At 37.0% G+C, this 16662-nt stretch overlaps 1 protein-coding gene across 1 annotated transcript; it reads right to left on the bottom strand.

Annotated features, from left to right (window-relative positions):
* Positions 1 to 238: 238 nt before the first annotated feature.
* LOC131197101 (extracellular calcium-sensing receptor-like) lies at positions 239 to 15442 on the bottom strand. The gene is made up of 5 exons (XM_058180741.1): positions 15243 to 15442; positions 14419 to 14710; positions 12991 to 13842; positions 6997 to 7123; positions 239 to 1137 (listed from the first exon to the last, which is right to left on the bottom strand). Exons 1-5 carry the CDS (start codon positions 15440 to 15442, stop codon positions 239 to 241), a joined length of 2370 nt encoding a protein of 789 aa, XP_058036724.1.
* Positions 15443 to 16662: the final 1220 nt, after the last annotated feature.

The following is a 16662-nucleotide window of genomic DNA, read 5'->3' on the forward strand; positions in this document are numbered from 1 at the left end:
TTTCAATAAAAAAAAAGTAAGGGTGAGAGGAGTTAGATTAAACGATCTCCAAAAATATTTGAAAATGCAGCAGCATGAACAATTCTTTTTGAATGAGTGACATTAATAAATCTTAATAATCATAACAACCTTCCAAAAATCCTCCTTTCACAGAAATAACTTCTATATGTTTCATATACACAGTAAATAGGCTTTTTATTCTTCTTTGTCAATATAGCAAGAATAAGTATATGATGTACTAAGTCCTCTTTATTAGTTTCTCCCTGTGGTTTAGCTGAGGCCTAAAAACAATGATGTAGCACTTTGGGAGGAATATGCATCCCAGTAATGCAGCGCTGGAGGCCAAGATGGAGAAGACCTCCACAGCTACCATGGCTTTGCCTTTTGTGCTCAGATAGGCTGGAAAGAAGGAGATCCACACACTGCAAAAGGCCAACATGCTGAAGGTGATGAACTTGGCTTCATTAAAGCTGTCAGGTAATTTACGGGCAAGAAAAGCCACAAGAAAACTGGCAATGGCCAAGATAGCCATATAACCTAACACACAATAAAAGAAGAAAGTTGATCCCTCATTGCACTGTAAAATCATTTCTTGGAGCTCTGAGTGCATGTCCAACTCAGGGAATGGGGGAGATGTTGACAACCAAAGTACACAAACACATACTTGTAATAGAGAGCATGAGAGGACAATAGAAAAAGCCAATCTTTTCCCCACCCATCTCCTCATCTGAGATCCTGGTTTAGTGGCCATGAAAGCCACAACCACGGTGATGGTTTTGGCCAGTACACTAGAAATGGCCACTGAGAAGCTGATGCCAAACATTGATTGTCGGAGAAGGCAGATTATTTTGCCAGGTTGGCTGAGGAAGAGCAAAGAGGAGAGAAAACAGAGCAGAAGAGAGGCTAGCAGGGTGTAGGTGAGCGACCGGTTGTTAGCTTTGACAATGGGAGTATCTCTATGCTTAATAAAAGCCCCAAATACCCACATTGTGAGGAAGAAGAAAGAAAGAGCTGTTGAGGTTAAACCAATTCCTAGGGTTTCTTCAATGTTTAGAAAGACCACCGGTTTCACAATGCATTCTATCTTTTCCTTATTTGGATAGTGATCTTCTGAACATTCAAAACAGTCATCCATATCTGAAAAAAAAAAAAGTCAAGGAATTTGTCATCTATGCATTCTCTAGTTTTATTTATTTTATCATGGGAGCCACATGATATTCTTTTTGAGTTGTTTCCAATAGTTCGCCGTTTGATCGTGTTTTTACATAAGCACAGTTTTAATTCTACTGTATCATTTAAGATTGGCATAAAATAAAGTGCAATTAATCTTAAAATGCAGTCGTTCTAACATTTCTGAAAGTTACTACAATATAGAAAATTTCCAAAAATGGAGAAGAAAAGTCTGATGATGGATGTAAGATTTGAATAACAGAAGCAGATGAATAACTACTTAGATTCATTCCAATATAATTCTTTTTTTTTTTATTTGCATTTATATCCCGCCCTTCTCCGAAGACTCAGGGCGGCTTACACTATGTTAGCAATTTAAACTCTCTAGCTTTTCTCCTTCCTAAAGAGCGAGTAAACTAGGAAACATCAGTATTTTTATTTTGAAAAAAAAAAGGTGTGGTTCGACAAGCAAAAAACACCCCAAACCATTGATTTACTTTCAATTATGCTGTTGTTCAGTTGCTAAGTCATGTCCAACTCTTTGCTACCTCATGGACCATAGCACACCATCCCCCCCATCCTCCACTGCCTTTCTGAATCTGCCCAAACTCACGCCCACTGTGTCAATGACACTATCTACCTATCTGATGCATTTCCACCCCTTTCTCCTTTTGTCTTCAATTTTTCCAATGACTCCTCTCATCTCATTTGGTGGACAAAAATCTTTGAGCTTCAGCTTCAGCAGCTGTCCTTCCAAAAAAAAAAAAAAAAAAAAACCAGTCAGAGTTGATTTCTTTTAGGTTATAACTTTTAATATAGGGGAGAAGTATATTACTGTGGTCCATGAATTTTATCCTGACTTTTATGATGCTTCTGTATTCTATTATTTATTTATTTATTTATTTATTTATTTATTTATTTATTTATTTATTTATTTATTTATTTATTTATTTATTTATTTATTTATTTATTTATTTATTTATTTATTTAATTTATATACCGCCCTTCTCCTGAAGGACTCAGGGCGGTTTACAGCCATGGAAACAAGTACAAATCAAAAAGTTAAAAAGCATTTAAAAACTAATTAAATTAAAGGCCGAAAGAATTATAATAAAACTATATTAAAACCCCAATAAAAAACTTCATTAAGCCAACCCTGCACGATGGAACAGAAAAGTCTTTAGCTCACGGCGAAAGGTCCGGAGATCAGGAAGTTGACGTATCCTCTGAGGCAGTTCATTCCAGAGGGCAGGAGCCCCCACAGAGAAGGCTCTCCCCCTGGGGGTCACCAGTCTACATTGTTTGACCGACGGCACCCTGAGGAGACCCCCTCTACGGGAGCGCACGGGTCGATGGGAGGCTATTGGTAGCAGCAGGCGGTTTCGTAGATAACCTGGTCCTATGCCATGGAGTGCTTTAAAGGTGATAACTAACACCTTGAATTGCACCCCGAAGACCACAGGAAGCCAGTGCAGCTCGCGCAGGATAGGTGTTACATGGGAGCCTCGAGTTGTTCCCACTATTACCCACCCGGCCACATTCTGAACCAGTTGGAGCCTCCGAGTGCTCTTCAAGGGGAGCCCCATGTAGAGAGAGTTACAGTAGTCCAGTTCTATGAGGAGAACATTAGCAGGTAGATAGATGGATGAAAGTTAATGGATGCAACAATGAATGGATGGTAAAACAGTGGATGAAAACTAATCAAGGAGAGAAATAATGTGGAATTAGGATAAATTTCCTAACAGTGAGCACAATTAAGCAGGGAAACAGCTTGCCTTCAGAAGTTGTGCATGCTTCAACCCTGAAGGTTTCTAAGAAGAGATTAGGCAGCCACTTGTCTGAAATGGTATAGGGTCTTCTGCTTGAGCAGAAGGTTGGACTATAAGACCTCCAAGGTCCCTTTCAGCTTTATTCTTTTTTTTTTATTTGTTTTTTTATTATTATTATATAAAAAAAAATATTTCCATTTTCCAACATCATATTTATGTACAATCTGTTATCCATCATTAATCATTAATTTTTTATTTATTGCTGATTCGGGCCTGCCTGACTGCCACTTCCTTTCTTCACATCCTCCCTCTATCTTCTACTACTTCATCTCCTTCACTTTACTACTTCCTCTCCTCCTTCTCCACTCCTCCCTTCTTCCACCCTTTCTAACCTTCTTATTCCCCTCCTCCTTCTCAACTCTTTCCTACCTACTTTCTTCCCTCCTTCTACTCCTCTCTCCCTTTCTTTCTGAAATGGCAGTCGGGCAGCCCCAATATCATTTCAAATTTTAATTTCATATCTTCAATCATTACTGTACATTAATAACCAATCCATGTATCATTTCCCCCTCCTCCCCCCTCCCCCCAGACTTCCCAGAGCAAATACCAGGTATTATGACCAACAATCACAAGCTAAAATATACAAAATATACATAAACTCCCACCCCTCTATAAAACTTTAAATCCCCTCACAATAAAAATAAAGAGATAAGAAAGAATAATAAAAAAGAAAAAAGAAAAGGAACAATACCAATGCAATCTTCCCTTCACATATTACTTCTTCTTACAGTCCATTTTTAAAATTAGTCCATCTTCTCAAATTCAATTTTTTTCCACTTGTATATTCCTTCAAATTTCATAAGTACATTTCTGAAATTACAGTCCGTCTTCTCAAGCTCAAATTTTCATCACTTATATATTTCTTCAATTGTCATAACATTTAATGTCCAATCTTCCAATATTACTCCATCAGTCAAATATCATTACGAATAAAATCTCTCAGATGCAATATTTCCAACTTAACTTAATAACTTTTACTGTCTATAAATGTATCAAAATGAATAATCATTTAAATTACATTCACAATATAACAGTAAACAATTAACATCATTACATCCACAACATTATCTAAATTCATAAATTTTACTTTCCATCCTTCACAATTAAATAGTATCATCCCATAGGTTTATACCTTACAAATAACAAATACCAAAACCTATAATTTATATCCTAAACAAATCAATTCTGGAAATTAACCATAATCATCATATTCACATCTTAAACATTCCTCCCCTCTCCTATTCTATTTTCCATCATCTCCAAACCAGTTAGCTTAGCATCTAATAACAAAGGATTCCCACTCTTTAAAACATTAATACAGAAATGTCTTGCTTTCATAACTGTATTAAGAAAATACTTTCTACCTCTAAAATTCACTGACAAACCCATTGGAACTTCCCATCTAAAATATATCTGATGTTTCTTAAACTCATCCATTAAAAAATGGATTCTCTTTCTTAACATTTTAGGAGGAATTTCCTTCATCATTTTTATATCTTGTCCCAATATTTGAAATTTATTTTTATATAAGGCTTGCAAAATTCCATACCTAATCTTTTTAATTGTAAAATAAATAACCATATCCCTCGGTAATCTATTTTGTCTTGCCCACCAAGAATTAACACGATAAATTCTTTCAATAGTAATCTCAAAGTCTTCTGACTCCACACCCTTTATCTGAGCAAAAGCTTGCGTAAAAATCTCTCTTAAATTTTCCTTCCTACTTTCCCTCAATCCCCTCACCCTTATAGCATATTCCATTAATCTATATTGTAATATTACTCTTTCTTAATCTGCCCTATCTACCTTTGCCTGTATATCTTCCATCTTATTATCTAAGTTCCAATTGTTTTGATTCTTTTGAATTTCCTCTATTTTCCTTTGCAACTCTAAATTAGCTTTATTAATTTCTGCCAGATCATCCTCCATCTGAATACAAGAGCTTAATATTTGCGCAATTGCATCCTTTACCATTTTCATTTCCCTCTTCTGCTCTTCCACCACTTCCTTAAAATCCAACATCTCTTTCTCTATTTCATCAAATTTTTGATCTATTTCTGAAAAACGAGTCTCCAGAAACTCCTGTAAAAAAATTCTTAATTCCTCTTTGATTTCTTCTTTTAATTTTCGTATCTGAGCTGAAGAAATTTTAAAGTTTTTAGTGGCTTTTGGTACTATTTGCTTAAAAGCCATTTTTTAAAAATATATAACCTACCCAGTAAAAGAGGACAAAAAGGGGTTAAAGAGGAAAGATTCAAAAAACTTTTCTTCTAAATCACTATAATCCCAAAGAAGAAGAAAAAGTATAAATCATAAAATTCTCATTTCTTCCATTTAGTCAGTATCTTCTTGTATATCTCCTAGTTCCACACTAGCTGTTAATAAGCATTTCCTTAACTTTCGTTTCCAACACACAAATCGCTATTTGCTTACATTCCACAAAATGCCATTTGCTTTCTTCTCTCCTATCTTCGCAACAAATAAATCCTCTATTAGGGGCTTGCAGTCTTCTTACAAACAAATGCTAGAACTCCAGTTTCTGCTCTGTCCGCGTTACAATCAATCACAAATCAATTTCTGCCGCGGAGATTGGACGCTACATTTTTTCCTGCCAAAAGGCAGATGCCCTCTGAGTCTGGAGCTTCTTTCAGGTTTTGGAAGGAGCACTCCCCTCAAGCCTCCAGAAACTTTTCTGGGGTTTCTCCGGGTGGCTCCACTTCAGCCTGAATGCTCATTTCTCCCTCTTTCCCCAAGGGGGAGATTTACAAGCTGCCGGACAGCTGATTGATGCTGTCCTGGCAGCTCTACAGACTACGGGGTTAGCAGTCTAAAAAAGACTGCCATCAACGAAGAGGAGCCAAACCAGAAACCTTTCAGCTTTATTCTGATGTATTCATTAGGTTCTACAGGTATAATATTCTCTTATGTGAACATTTGATCCATTTACAGATCTTCCCTTGTCTATTGAAGCTTCTTTTGTTTCCCTTACTTTCACATTTTCATAGAAGATAAAGTCCAGAAAATGACAGATTATGTGACAGTTAACAGTTAATAGAGTTGGAAGGGACCATGGAGGTTTTCTAGTCCAAACCCCTGCTTGGGCCTGTAACCCTATAACATTTCAGACAAATGGTTGTCCAATCTTTTCTTAAAAACTTCCAATGTTGGAACATTCACAACTTCCAGAGGCAAATTGTTCTACTGATTAATTGTTCTAATGATCAGGAAATTTCTCCATAGTTCTAGGTTGCTTCTCTCCTTGATCTTGTACCAGCCAAAGGTCCAGGTTTACAAAAAAAAAAAATTTGTTTACGGAGAAAATAACAGTTAATACAAATAAGTTTAAAATGAAAGATAGGATAGATAGATTGATAGATTGATAGATAGATAGATAGATAGATAGATAGATAGATAGATAGATAGATAGATATAAATGTAGATGATGTAGATATAGATGTACATAGATATATAGATATAGATAGATATAGATTATTGACCCATAGAATTTATATGATGATATGATTATCTATGTATCTATCTATCATCTATCTATCTATCTATCTATCTATCTATCTATCTATCTATCTATCTATCTATCTATCTATCTATCTATCTATCTATCTATCTATCTATCTATCTATCTATCTAACTATCTATCTATCTATCTATCTATCTATCATCTATCCATCCATCTATTTATCATCCATCCACCCACCCACCCACCTATCTGTCTATCTGTCCGTTCCTCCAGCCAGCCAGCCAGCCAGCCAGCCAGCCATCATATAGCGTCTATGGCTCAATGCATGTACAGCTTGTGTTTCTATAGGAAACATGATCAGCAGAAACTTCAAGGGCAAATGGATTGTGATTCACAGGTAAGGAAATAAATATTTGCCCTGAAGGATTCAGAAATCTAATAACCATTTGAATCCTAAAGTAACATATTATAGTTTGCTTAAGCATATCTATCGAAAGCTTCTTGGAATGTCTACCCTACCCATTTGATTTGAAATCTTCCCTTCGGGACATCGAACACAGTCATAGCAGCAGAATTTTTTTTCTTCATCTCCTTTCTTCCAATATCCAGGGGAACAATGGTCATTACAGCGAGAAAGAGGAAGAACCTGGTGATAAACATAAAAGGTTTTGAAAAGGGAGATCTTTAAAACAGTTTCTGATTTTTTTTTCCTATAGGAAGGCAGATACGTTTCTACTACCCAATGGACTGCTGAATTTTATCATCTTGGATTTATACTGTGCATTAAAAAGATGTTGAAATTACAAGGATGTGTAAGAGGATCTGCTCGAAGAGGGGCAGAGAGAGTAAATAAATTGGCATGATGGCAATATTAAAATCATCATACCAGTTTGTCAATTTGGTAAATGAACCTTTGTACAGTACATACCTTTATTTTTCCTTTTCAGCAAGAGAAATCAGATTTGGAAAGTGACTATCTTCAGTATGGTTTAACAGACAAAGATCAACCGATCATAATGGAACAAGATACAATTTGTACAGGTTGTACACAATCATGATTACCTACCTGGTTAAATCCAGGGTGCCAAAGGATTGTGTTCCTCTCAATGATGAGTTCTTTTCCTTCTGGACCATTGGACCTTAACTCTCCAACTTTAACTCTCTGAAAAGATCTGTTTGGAAATGTGATCATGTTGACAAAATCAAAACCACCTTGACTTTCCCTTTTGTCTTTAAAGAAGACTCTTTCTCCAGCTGAGTTGTTAAAAGAAATCCCTTGAAGAAATTTGTGGAGCTACTTGAAGAAGGATCAGAAAAAGGGAGTCCAAAAGAAAACAAATTATTAGGGATAAAAGGTTTAAAACTTCCCTTTATTTTACTCCCAGTTTCCAGGAAGTGGGGAAAAAAAGTCTTCCTATCTCGAAATATAGAAGAAGAAAATGAAAACCCACATTGAATGATCAATAAATGAGAACTCACTTTGACCATATTGGTAAATGATGACAAGTGTTTTAAAACAACAAGCTCAACAATTTTCCTGGTAGTTTACTTAACTGAAAATTAACATCACTTCATGAAGTTTTAAGTTTCTGGGTGTTATCATAAAAGAGGATCTGACTTTTTTTCTTTCTTTTTTTTTTTACTTGGAGTGCTCACATTGCAGAACTGGTCAAAAGGCCCTAGAAAGAGCTTATACTACCTGAGACTTCTCAGGAAGCAACAGCTGAATGAAAAATTGCTGGTGACCTTCTACCGTTGCACTATAGAGAGTATTTTAATTTACTGCTCCTTTGTATGGTTTGCCAATTGCACAGTGGCAGATAGGACAGCGTTCCAGAGGGTTAACTTCATTACCTAGAGGATCATTGGTTGCCCTCTCCCCTCTTTGAAAGAGCTTTATAGCTCCTGCCGCTTTAAGAAAGTTCAAAACATTCTTAAAGATCCATCTCATCCTGGACACCTTTTTTTTTTTTGAACTATTACCATCTGGCAAGCAGTACAGGATAATAAAAACAAGGACACATAGGCTGAAAAGCAGCTTCTATCCCAGAGCAGTAACTATATTGAATTCTATGGTATAGTGCAATATTAATGCAATATCAGGGGTTGTCAATTCAATTGTATAGAATGAGAAGGATGTGTGTTTTATTTGATGCAAATAAAAACCAAACGACGGAAACGAAGGAAACGAGGTAAACGATCTGGGATCTTAATCAAGCTAAGAACTCGCACTAAAACTCCTCTGCCTTCAATTTTCCTAACAAATATACGCTCACTTGCAAATAAGATGGATGAAATACTCCTCTTAAACAAATACTATTCTGATTTTCGCAATTCAGCAGTCCTATGCTTCTCTGAAACCTGGTTAAATGAATCCATTGAAAATAGCAGCCTGAACATTCCAGGATTTCAAATTGAACGATCAGACAGGGTTCCAGAAACATCTGGTAAAAAGAAAGGAGGAGGCTTATGCCTATATATTAATTCAACCTGGTGTCAAGATTTTAACATAATTTACAAATTCTGTGACAACAATTTAGAGACTCTAATTATCAATTGCAAACCTTACTATTCGCCTCGTGAATTTTCCTCATTTCTTCTAATTGCTGTTTATGTCCCACCACAAGCCTGTGTAAATGAGGCATTACGAACTCTAGCTGACCAAATCATGGAGGCTGAAGCCAAACACCCTGATTCACTGGCCATTGTTTTGGGAGATCTAAACAAGGCAAACTTAAGGAAAGAACTACCAAAATACTTTCAGCATGTCAATTGTCCCACCAGAGGCAAGAATACTCTAGACCACTGCTACACAACACTAAAAGATGCCTATCGGTCTTTACCACGTGCAGCTGTAGGACACTCTGATCATTGCATGATTCACCTTGTACCTGCTTACAGGCAAAGACTTAAAGCCATAAAACCAATAATTAAATCAGTGAAAACCTGGACGGAGGAATCAGAATTAAAGCTACAGGCATGTTTTGACTGCACTGATTGGAATATTTTAAAGATACCTCTGCAGACCTGGATGAACTCACAGATACTGTAACATCATATGTCAGCTTCTGTGAAGACCTATGTGTACCTACAAGGAACTTGCGAATACACAGTAATAACAAACCTTGGTTTACACCTAAACTTAAGCAGCTACGACATTCCAAAGAGGAAGCCTACAGAAAAGGTGATAAAATGCTGTACAATCAGGCCAGAAATGCACTAACAAGGAGATAAGAGCAGCAAAAGAAGCTACTCTGAAAAGCTAAAGAATCAATTTTCAGCAAATGAACCAGCAAACATGTGGAAAACTCTTAAAAGTACCACCGGCTATGGCAAACCTCCTTCCCAGGCTGAAGGTAATCAACAACTGGCAGATGACCTGAATGAGTTTTACTGCAGGTTTGAAAGGAAACTACAGCCACCTATCTCCACAATCCCCATCTCAGACACACCAACAACAGCCAAGCCTCCTACAACTGACCCCATTTCATTGGGTTCACAACCCCTAGTGATCACAGAAAAGGAAGTGCAGGACCTATTTCACAGACAAAAGCCAGGAAAAGCGCCAGGCCCAGACAAGATAACTCCTTCTTGCTTAAAAGTCTGTGCTGACCAATTGGTCCCCATCTTCACCCATATTTTCAATAAATCACTAGAGATGTGCTATGTTCCTTCTTGCTTCAAATGCTCTACCATCATCCCAGTGCCGAAGAAGCCCACCATCAAGGAACTGAATGACTACAGACCAGTTGCTCTAACATCTGTAGTCATGAAAACCTTTGAAAGGCTAGTGCTTTCCTACCTGAAAACCATCACGAATCCGCTTTTAGACCCTTGCAATTTGCATACCGAGCAAATAGATCAACAGATGATGCTGTTAATATCGCTCTGGACTACATCCTAAAACCTGTTGAGTCTCCAAACACCTATCCAATGATTCTTTTTGTAGTCTTTAGTTCAGCATTCAATACCATCATTCCAGACATTCTTCTAACTAAGCTAAACCAGCTACAGGTACCGGAACAGACTTGTAAGTGGATCACAAGCTTCCTAACAAACAGGAAGCAGCAGGTGAAGCTAAGCAAGATCACATCAAATACATGTACAATTAGCACAGGGGCCCCCCAAGGCTGTGTGCTCTCCCCACTTCTCTTCTCTCTGTATACCAATGACTGCATCTCCAATGATCCATTTGTTAAGCTACTGAAGTTCGCAGATGACACAACAGTGATTGGTCTCATTCGAGACAATGACGAATCCGCATATAGACGAGAGGTCGAACGACTAGCCTTGTGGTGCAACCAAAACAATCTGGAACTGAACACACTCAAAACCGTAGAAATGGTGGTAGACTTTAGGAGAAACCCTTCCATACTTCCACCTCTCACAATACTTGACAACACAGTATCAACAGTAGAAACCTTCAAATTTCTGGGTTCTATCATATCGCAAGATCTCAAATGGACAGCTAACATCAAAAACATCATTAAAAAAGGACAACAAAGAATGTTCTTTCTGCGCCAACTCAGTAAGCTCAAACTGCCCAAGGAGCTGCTGATCCAGTTCTACAGAGGAATTATTGAGTCTGTCATTTGCACCTCTATAACTGTCTGGTTCGGTTCTGCAACCCAACAAGAAAACACAGACTTCAGAGGATAATTAGAACTGCAGAAAAATAATTGCTACCAACTTGCCTTCCATTGAGGACCTGTATACTGCACGAATCAAGAAGAGCCGTGAAAATATTTGCAGATCCCTCGCATCCTGGACATAAACTGTTTCAACTCCAACCCTCAAAACGACGCTATAGAGCACTGCACACCAGAACAACTAGACACAAGAACAGTTTTTTCCCGAAGGCCATCACTCTGCTAAACAAATAATTCCCTCAACACTGTCAGACTATTTACTGAATCTGCACTACTATTAATCGTTTCATAGTTCCCATCACCAATCTCTTTCCACTTATGACTGTATGACTATAACTTGTTGCTGGCAATCCTTATGATTTATATTGATATATTGATCATCAATTGTGTTGTAAATGTTGTACCTTGATGAACGTATCTTTTCTTTTATGTACACTGAGAGCATATGCACCAAGACAAATTCCTTGTGTGTCCAATCACACTTGGCCAATAAAATTCTATTCTATTCTATTCTATTCTATTCTAATGTACAATGAAGACGGTATTTAATTTGGTTGTACGAGGTGCAATGACAATAAAGTAAACTAAGTGCACCTCTACTGATTAAAAAAAACAACAATTGTCATAGCCTCTGAGTTCACAGTCTAACAACCCTGTCTTGACTAAATTACAAAATACTAATCAGAAAAATGACGTCTCCACATTTTAGAGAAGTGTGTTGGGCATAAAGCAAAGAAACTCTGCCTTCAGACACTACTTCATTAATTTTTTCTTGGAACTGGGCTGGATACATTTACAAGATAGGTCCAATGCTATATGAAAATTAAATGGTTATTTATGGAACCAAGGATGATATCATGTCAAATGATCTAAGTGCCAAAGCCCACTGCAACTACATTGCAAAAAAGGCTCTAAGAGTTGTAAACCTAACCTTGCGTAGCTTCTTTTCCAAAAACACTACATTACTAACCAGAGCATATAAAACATTTGCTAGACCAATTCTAGAATACAGCTCGCCTGTTTGGAACCCTCACCACATCTCTGACATCAATACAATTGAACGTGTCCAGAAATATTTTACAAGAAGAGTTCTCCATTCTTCTGAAAACAAAAAAATACTTTATCCCACCAGACTTGAAATCCTAGGCTTAGAAAACTTGGAACTCAGTCGCCTTCGACAAGACCTAAGTTTAACTCATAGAATCATCTATTGTAATGTCCTTCCTGTTAAAGACTACTTCAGCTTTAACTGCAATAATACAAGAGCAACCAATAGATTTAAACTTAATGTCAACCGCTTTAATCTAGATTGCAGAAAATATGACTTCTGTAACAGGAATACTTTACCTGACTCTGTGGTCTCTTCCCATAATCCTAAAAGCTTTAACCAAAAACTTTCTACTATTGACCTCACCCCATTCCTAAGAGGACCATAAGGGGCGTGCATAAGCGCACAAACGTGCCTACCGTTCCTGTCCTATTGTTTTTCTTTTCTTCTTCCTATATGTATATATGCTTATATCTCCTAATATTTACTCATATATATGTTTATATACTATATAATCTTTTTGTATGATACTTACATATATTGTTGTGACAAAATAAATAAATAAATAAATAAATAAATAAATAAATAAATAAACTTCATTGACAAGACTGAAATTTGCAAAGGCATTGGTTATTTTCTTCTTCTTGTAACTTAGAATCACCTCTTATACCATCATTTTTGTTGCCTCAATTTTTCTATTGATATCTGAGTATAGGCCAAAGCAAACAAGCCATGATCAGTAGTGGAGGACAATGACTAAAACAACAAACTTTTGACAAAAACAAAAGATAGGTAAAGCATCTTTTGAGACATTACCTGCCAAGGCTGAAGATCTGGAGATTCAAACTTTTGAATATCTCTCTTTTGGGATCTTGAACTCACTGCTTGATGCAAAGAATGTGCCACTGCATAGACAGCATTGTAGATACTGTAGCTTTGGCCAGTCATCTGCAACTCAAACAGAGGTGCAGGCAGATCCCCCAAATTCTCTCCTCCACTACAAACTTCATCATACATTAAGGTTAATTCCTCATTTGAAAATGAACAGTCAAACAATTGCTCCCAAACATTTTGAAAAAATCCATTTTTGTGGGTTGAAGGTTTGATGACTTGAAGAAATTCTTTGAAGTCTTGAACTTCTCTTGAGTGGACTGTAAAAGAAAGAGCCCCGTGGAACATCTGGAGATCCAAACCTCTTTGAAATGCTGTCAGTATGAAATCAGTTGGGTCCATCAGGATCCAAACCTTACTAAAGGATGTGCTCTCTTCATCCTCTAGCTCACACAGAAACACAACAACTCTGAGCCACAAAATTGTGAACGACTCTCCATAGACAAGAAAAGCATTTGCTTTCTGATCTATCAGCTTTTTACAGATAATGGAGTTTCCCTGAAGTAATTGAGACACATTTTCCAAATTTACTAATTGTGGAATATTTTGTGAGAAAGCTATGCAGATGCCATTCTGGGAAAGCCATGACTGCAGTTTCTGGAAGAAACGTTCTCCTTTATTAGTGTCAAGAGTGAAGACTCCTATCCACGTCCATCCAAAATGAAGAAGAAGTTGTAGAACTCCAGTGTACTGTTGATCCTCATTTGGGACCATGCAATAAAGTGAAGATAACTTAGTAGTCCTCAACTCTTCTTGGGCAAAAGAGCCATAAGTCAACTAAACTAAAAAAAAGGGAGAGCCATTATTCATGAGAAACAAGGGGAAAGTATGGGGGGAAATGATTGCTTGCTGGATGGATGTAAATTGAATGAAGGTATCTCTACCCTGAAATTTTCTCCAGTTATACGTGGAAGATGAACAATATAAGCAATAAAGTTTAAAAATGGAATATTTTCTCACCTATGGAATACAACTGGATTATGAACCAAAATTTGCATCTTGATATAGATGCTATGAACATTCCATGAACACCTGGAATGTAGCTAAATCTGGACAGAAGCTATCTAGAAGCAACTGAGGAGAGAAGCAACCTAGAACTAGGGAGAAATTTCCTAAATCAACCAATGGAACAGCTTGCCTTCAAAAGTTATGGTTTCTCCATCACTGAAGACTTTCAAAAAGAGACTGGACAATCAGTTATCTGAAATACACTGCATTGTGGAATCAAATTACAGAAGGATTGCAAAGTAGACTTCAGTGAAGTCCTGCAGAAAGGCATGGGAAAACATCGGATATCTAACATTCATTACAAAAGAAGTCAAAAGTTTCTCTCTCATCCACTGCCCAAACTACCTGTGGAATTTTGTAGACATTTACACTTTCTGCCATATAAGATGATGTATCCGAGCCGAATCCTCCTATAATGGCCATGAGATTCTTCTGGCTATCACATTTGTAGTTAGGGACAAATTCCTGGGATTTGAATAGCAGGTCCAGGGTGGTGCGATAGGTCATCCTTGGATTGTGATAACTGTCATAGATGTGGAACCCAAGAGTGGCGTTAGGTAAGATCTGGGAGTCCTCATTGATCTCCTTCACAGCAAAGGCCAAGGCAAGGACGTGCTGGTAGAATTTGGTTATTAAACTGCAAATAGGTTAAATACCCCCATTGAAAAAACGATTCTACAATTCTTGTAACACTTCTCTGTGAAAAAGAAGCATTTCTGCCTCTTACTGAAGTAGATAGATGACAGGTTTTCTAAAACACTCAATAATTAGTGCAGAATTTAAATATACTTTTTACACAATAATTCTATAGTTTGCAACAGATGTGTACTGCAACAATATAAGTAGCTTTTTTTCAAGGTACAGCTTTTATTTTCTATCCTCATAACACAAAACTGAATGTGAATAGATAATGTAGACTTTTTAGAAAGTACCTTAATCTCACTAAATGTTCCTTAAAGGACTTCTTGCATACATTTTACAAGAAAGGCTTTAACATTATATAAAGGAAATTATTCCTTCTCCCACCCTAAATACATTTGAAAGACAAACGGGGTTAGATAACGTACAAAACCCAGCGTTTATGTTCAAAGAGCTTTTATTTATAGAAGAAAATTTTGGAGGATTTGGTTAAGATTAGAAACTGCATGGAAAGAAAGGAAAACCCTTACAGTGGTAAGCCATAACCTTTTAAAGATGGATGTTCCTTAAAGTCAATTTCATAAAAGTGGTACACAATGTGAGACACCATCCCACCAATGATAAGGCCACCAGGCTGGTACCACTCATGTGGAACAAGGAAAGCATCACTTGCAGGGCAGCTCAGGGTAACTACTTTGTTCATCAGGAATACCAGAAGGAATAACTTCATGACTCTCGGCTTATGGGGAAAACATCTGGGTCTATCATTGAAAGAGAAGTTCTGGCAGAGAAGAGAAGGAGGAAGACAATTCTGTGGAAGTAAAGCTCAGAGAGTCAGCATTAGCCCTTCCTGCCTCCCTGTGGCTCTTGAAATATTTATGTGGATTTCCTTCTGCACAGAATCTCTGGTGTTTTGGCCTTCTAGAATAATGCAGTGATTTCAGTAATTCATAAGGGACATAATTACCATTGAACAATAGGCAATCTGACAATTTTCTTTGTATAGCTGATCATTCTTTTAGATGACATAATATGTGAGTAAGATTGAACCGCTTTTGAAAAGACCTGGGGAAATAGAATTGGACAGTTAGACTTAGACTAACTTTATTGTCACTTTGAATGTAAATTAATGGGCATATATTAAAATGAAATTTTGTTGCATACAGCTCTCAAAAGGTCTCCACCTCTAATATACACTACATAAACATAAACAAACAGACAAATACAAAATTATGCATATACACCCATATATTATATGACACAGAGAAAAACCGCAGTCTAGTTTGGATGTATACAGGTATATAGAATAGAATAGAATAGAATAGAATAGAATAGAATAGAATAGAATAGAATAGAATAGAATAGAATAGAATAGAATAGAATAGAATTTTTTATTGGCCAAGTGTGATTGGACACACAAGGAATTTGTCTTGGTGCATATGTCCTCAGTGTACATAAAAGAAAAGATACGTTCATCAAGAATCATAAGGTATAACACTTAATGGTAGTCATAGGGTACAAATAAGAAATCAGGAAACAATCAATATCAATATAAATCGTAAAAATACAAGCAGCAAAGTTACAGTCATGCAGTCATAAGTGAAAGGAGAAGGGTGGTGGGAACGATGAGAAGATTAATAGTAATGCAGATTTAGTAATAATTTGACAGTGTTGAGGGAATTATTTGTTTAGCAGAGTGATGGCATTCGGGGGAAAATTGTTCTTATGTCTAGTTGTTCAGGTGTGCAGTGCTCTGTAAGGGTTTTTAAGGGTAGGAGTTGAAACAGTTTATGTCCAGGATGTGAAGGGTCTGTAAATATTTTCACAGCCCTCTTTTTGACTCGTGCCGTATACAGGTCCTCAATGGAAGGCAGGCTGGTAGCCATTGTTTTTTCTGCTGTTCTAATTATCCTCTAAAGTCCGTGTCTGTCTTGTTAGGTTGCCAAACCA

This window comes from Ahaetulla prasina, chromosome 4 (assembly GCF_028640845.1).
Source record: "Ahaetulla prasina isolate Xishuangbanna chromosome 4, ASM2864084v1, whole genome shotgun sequence".
Taxonomy (NCBI): domain Eukaryota; kingdom Metazoa; phylum Chordata; class Lepidosauria; order Squamata; family Colubridae; genus Ahaetulla; species Ahaetulla prasina.

Bases quoted from the DNA above. Each gene is read 5' to 3' on its own strand.
- LOC131197101 (XM_058180741.1), bottom strand. From the start codon at position 15,442: ATGAAGTTATTCCTTCTGGTATTCCTGATGAACAAAGTAGTTACCCTG. The intron at 13,843-14,418 runs GTAGTTTGGGCA...TTTTTAGTTTAG, and splicing joins ATGTCTACAAAATTCCACAG to TTGACTTATGGCTCTTTTGC. The intron at 1,138-6,996 runs GTAGGGTAGACA...TTTTTTTTTCAG, and splicing joins GAAGATTTCAAATCAAATGG to ATATGGATGACTGTTTTGAA.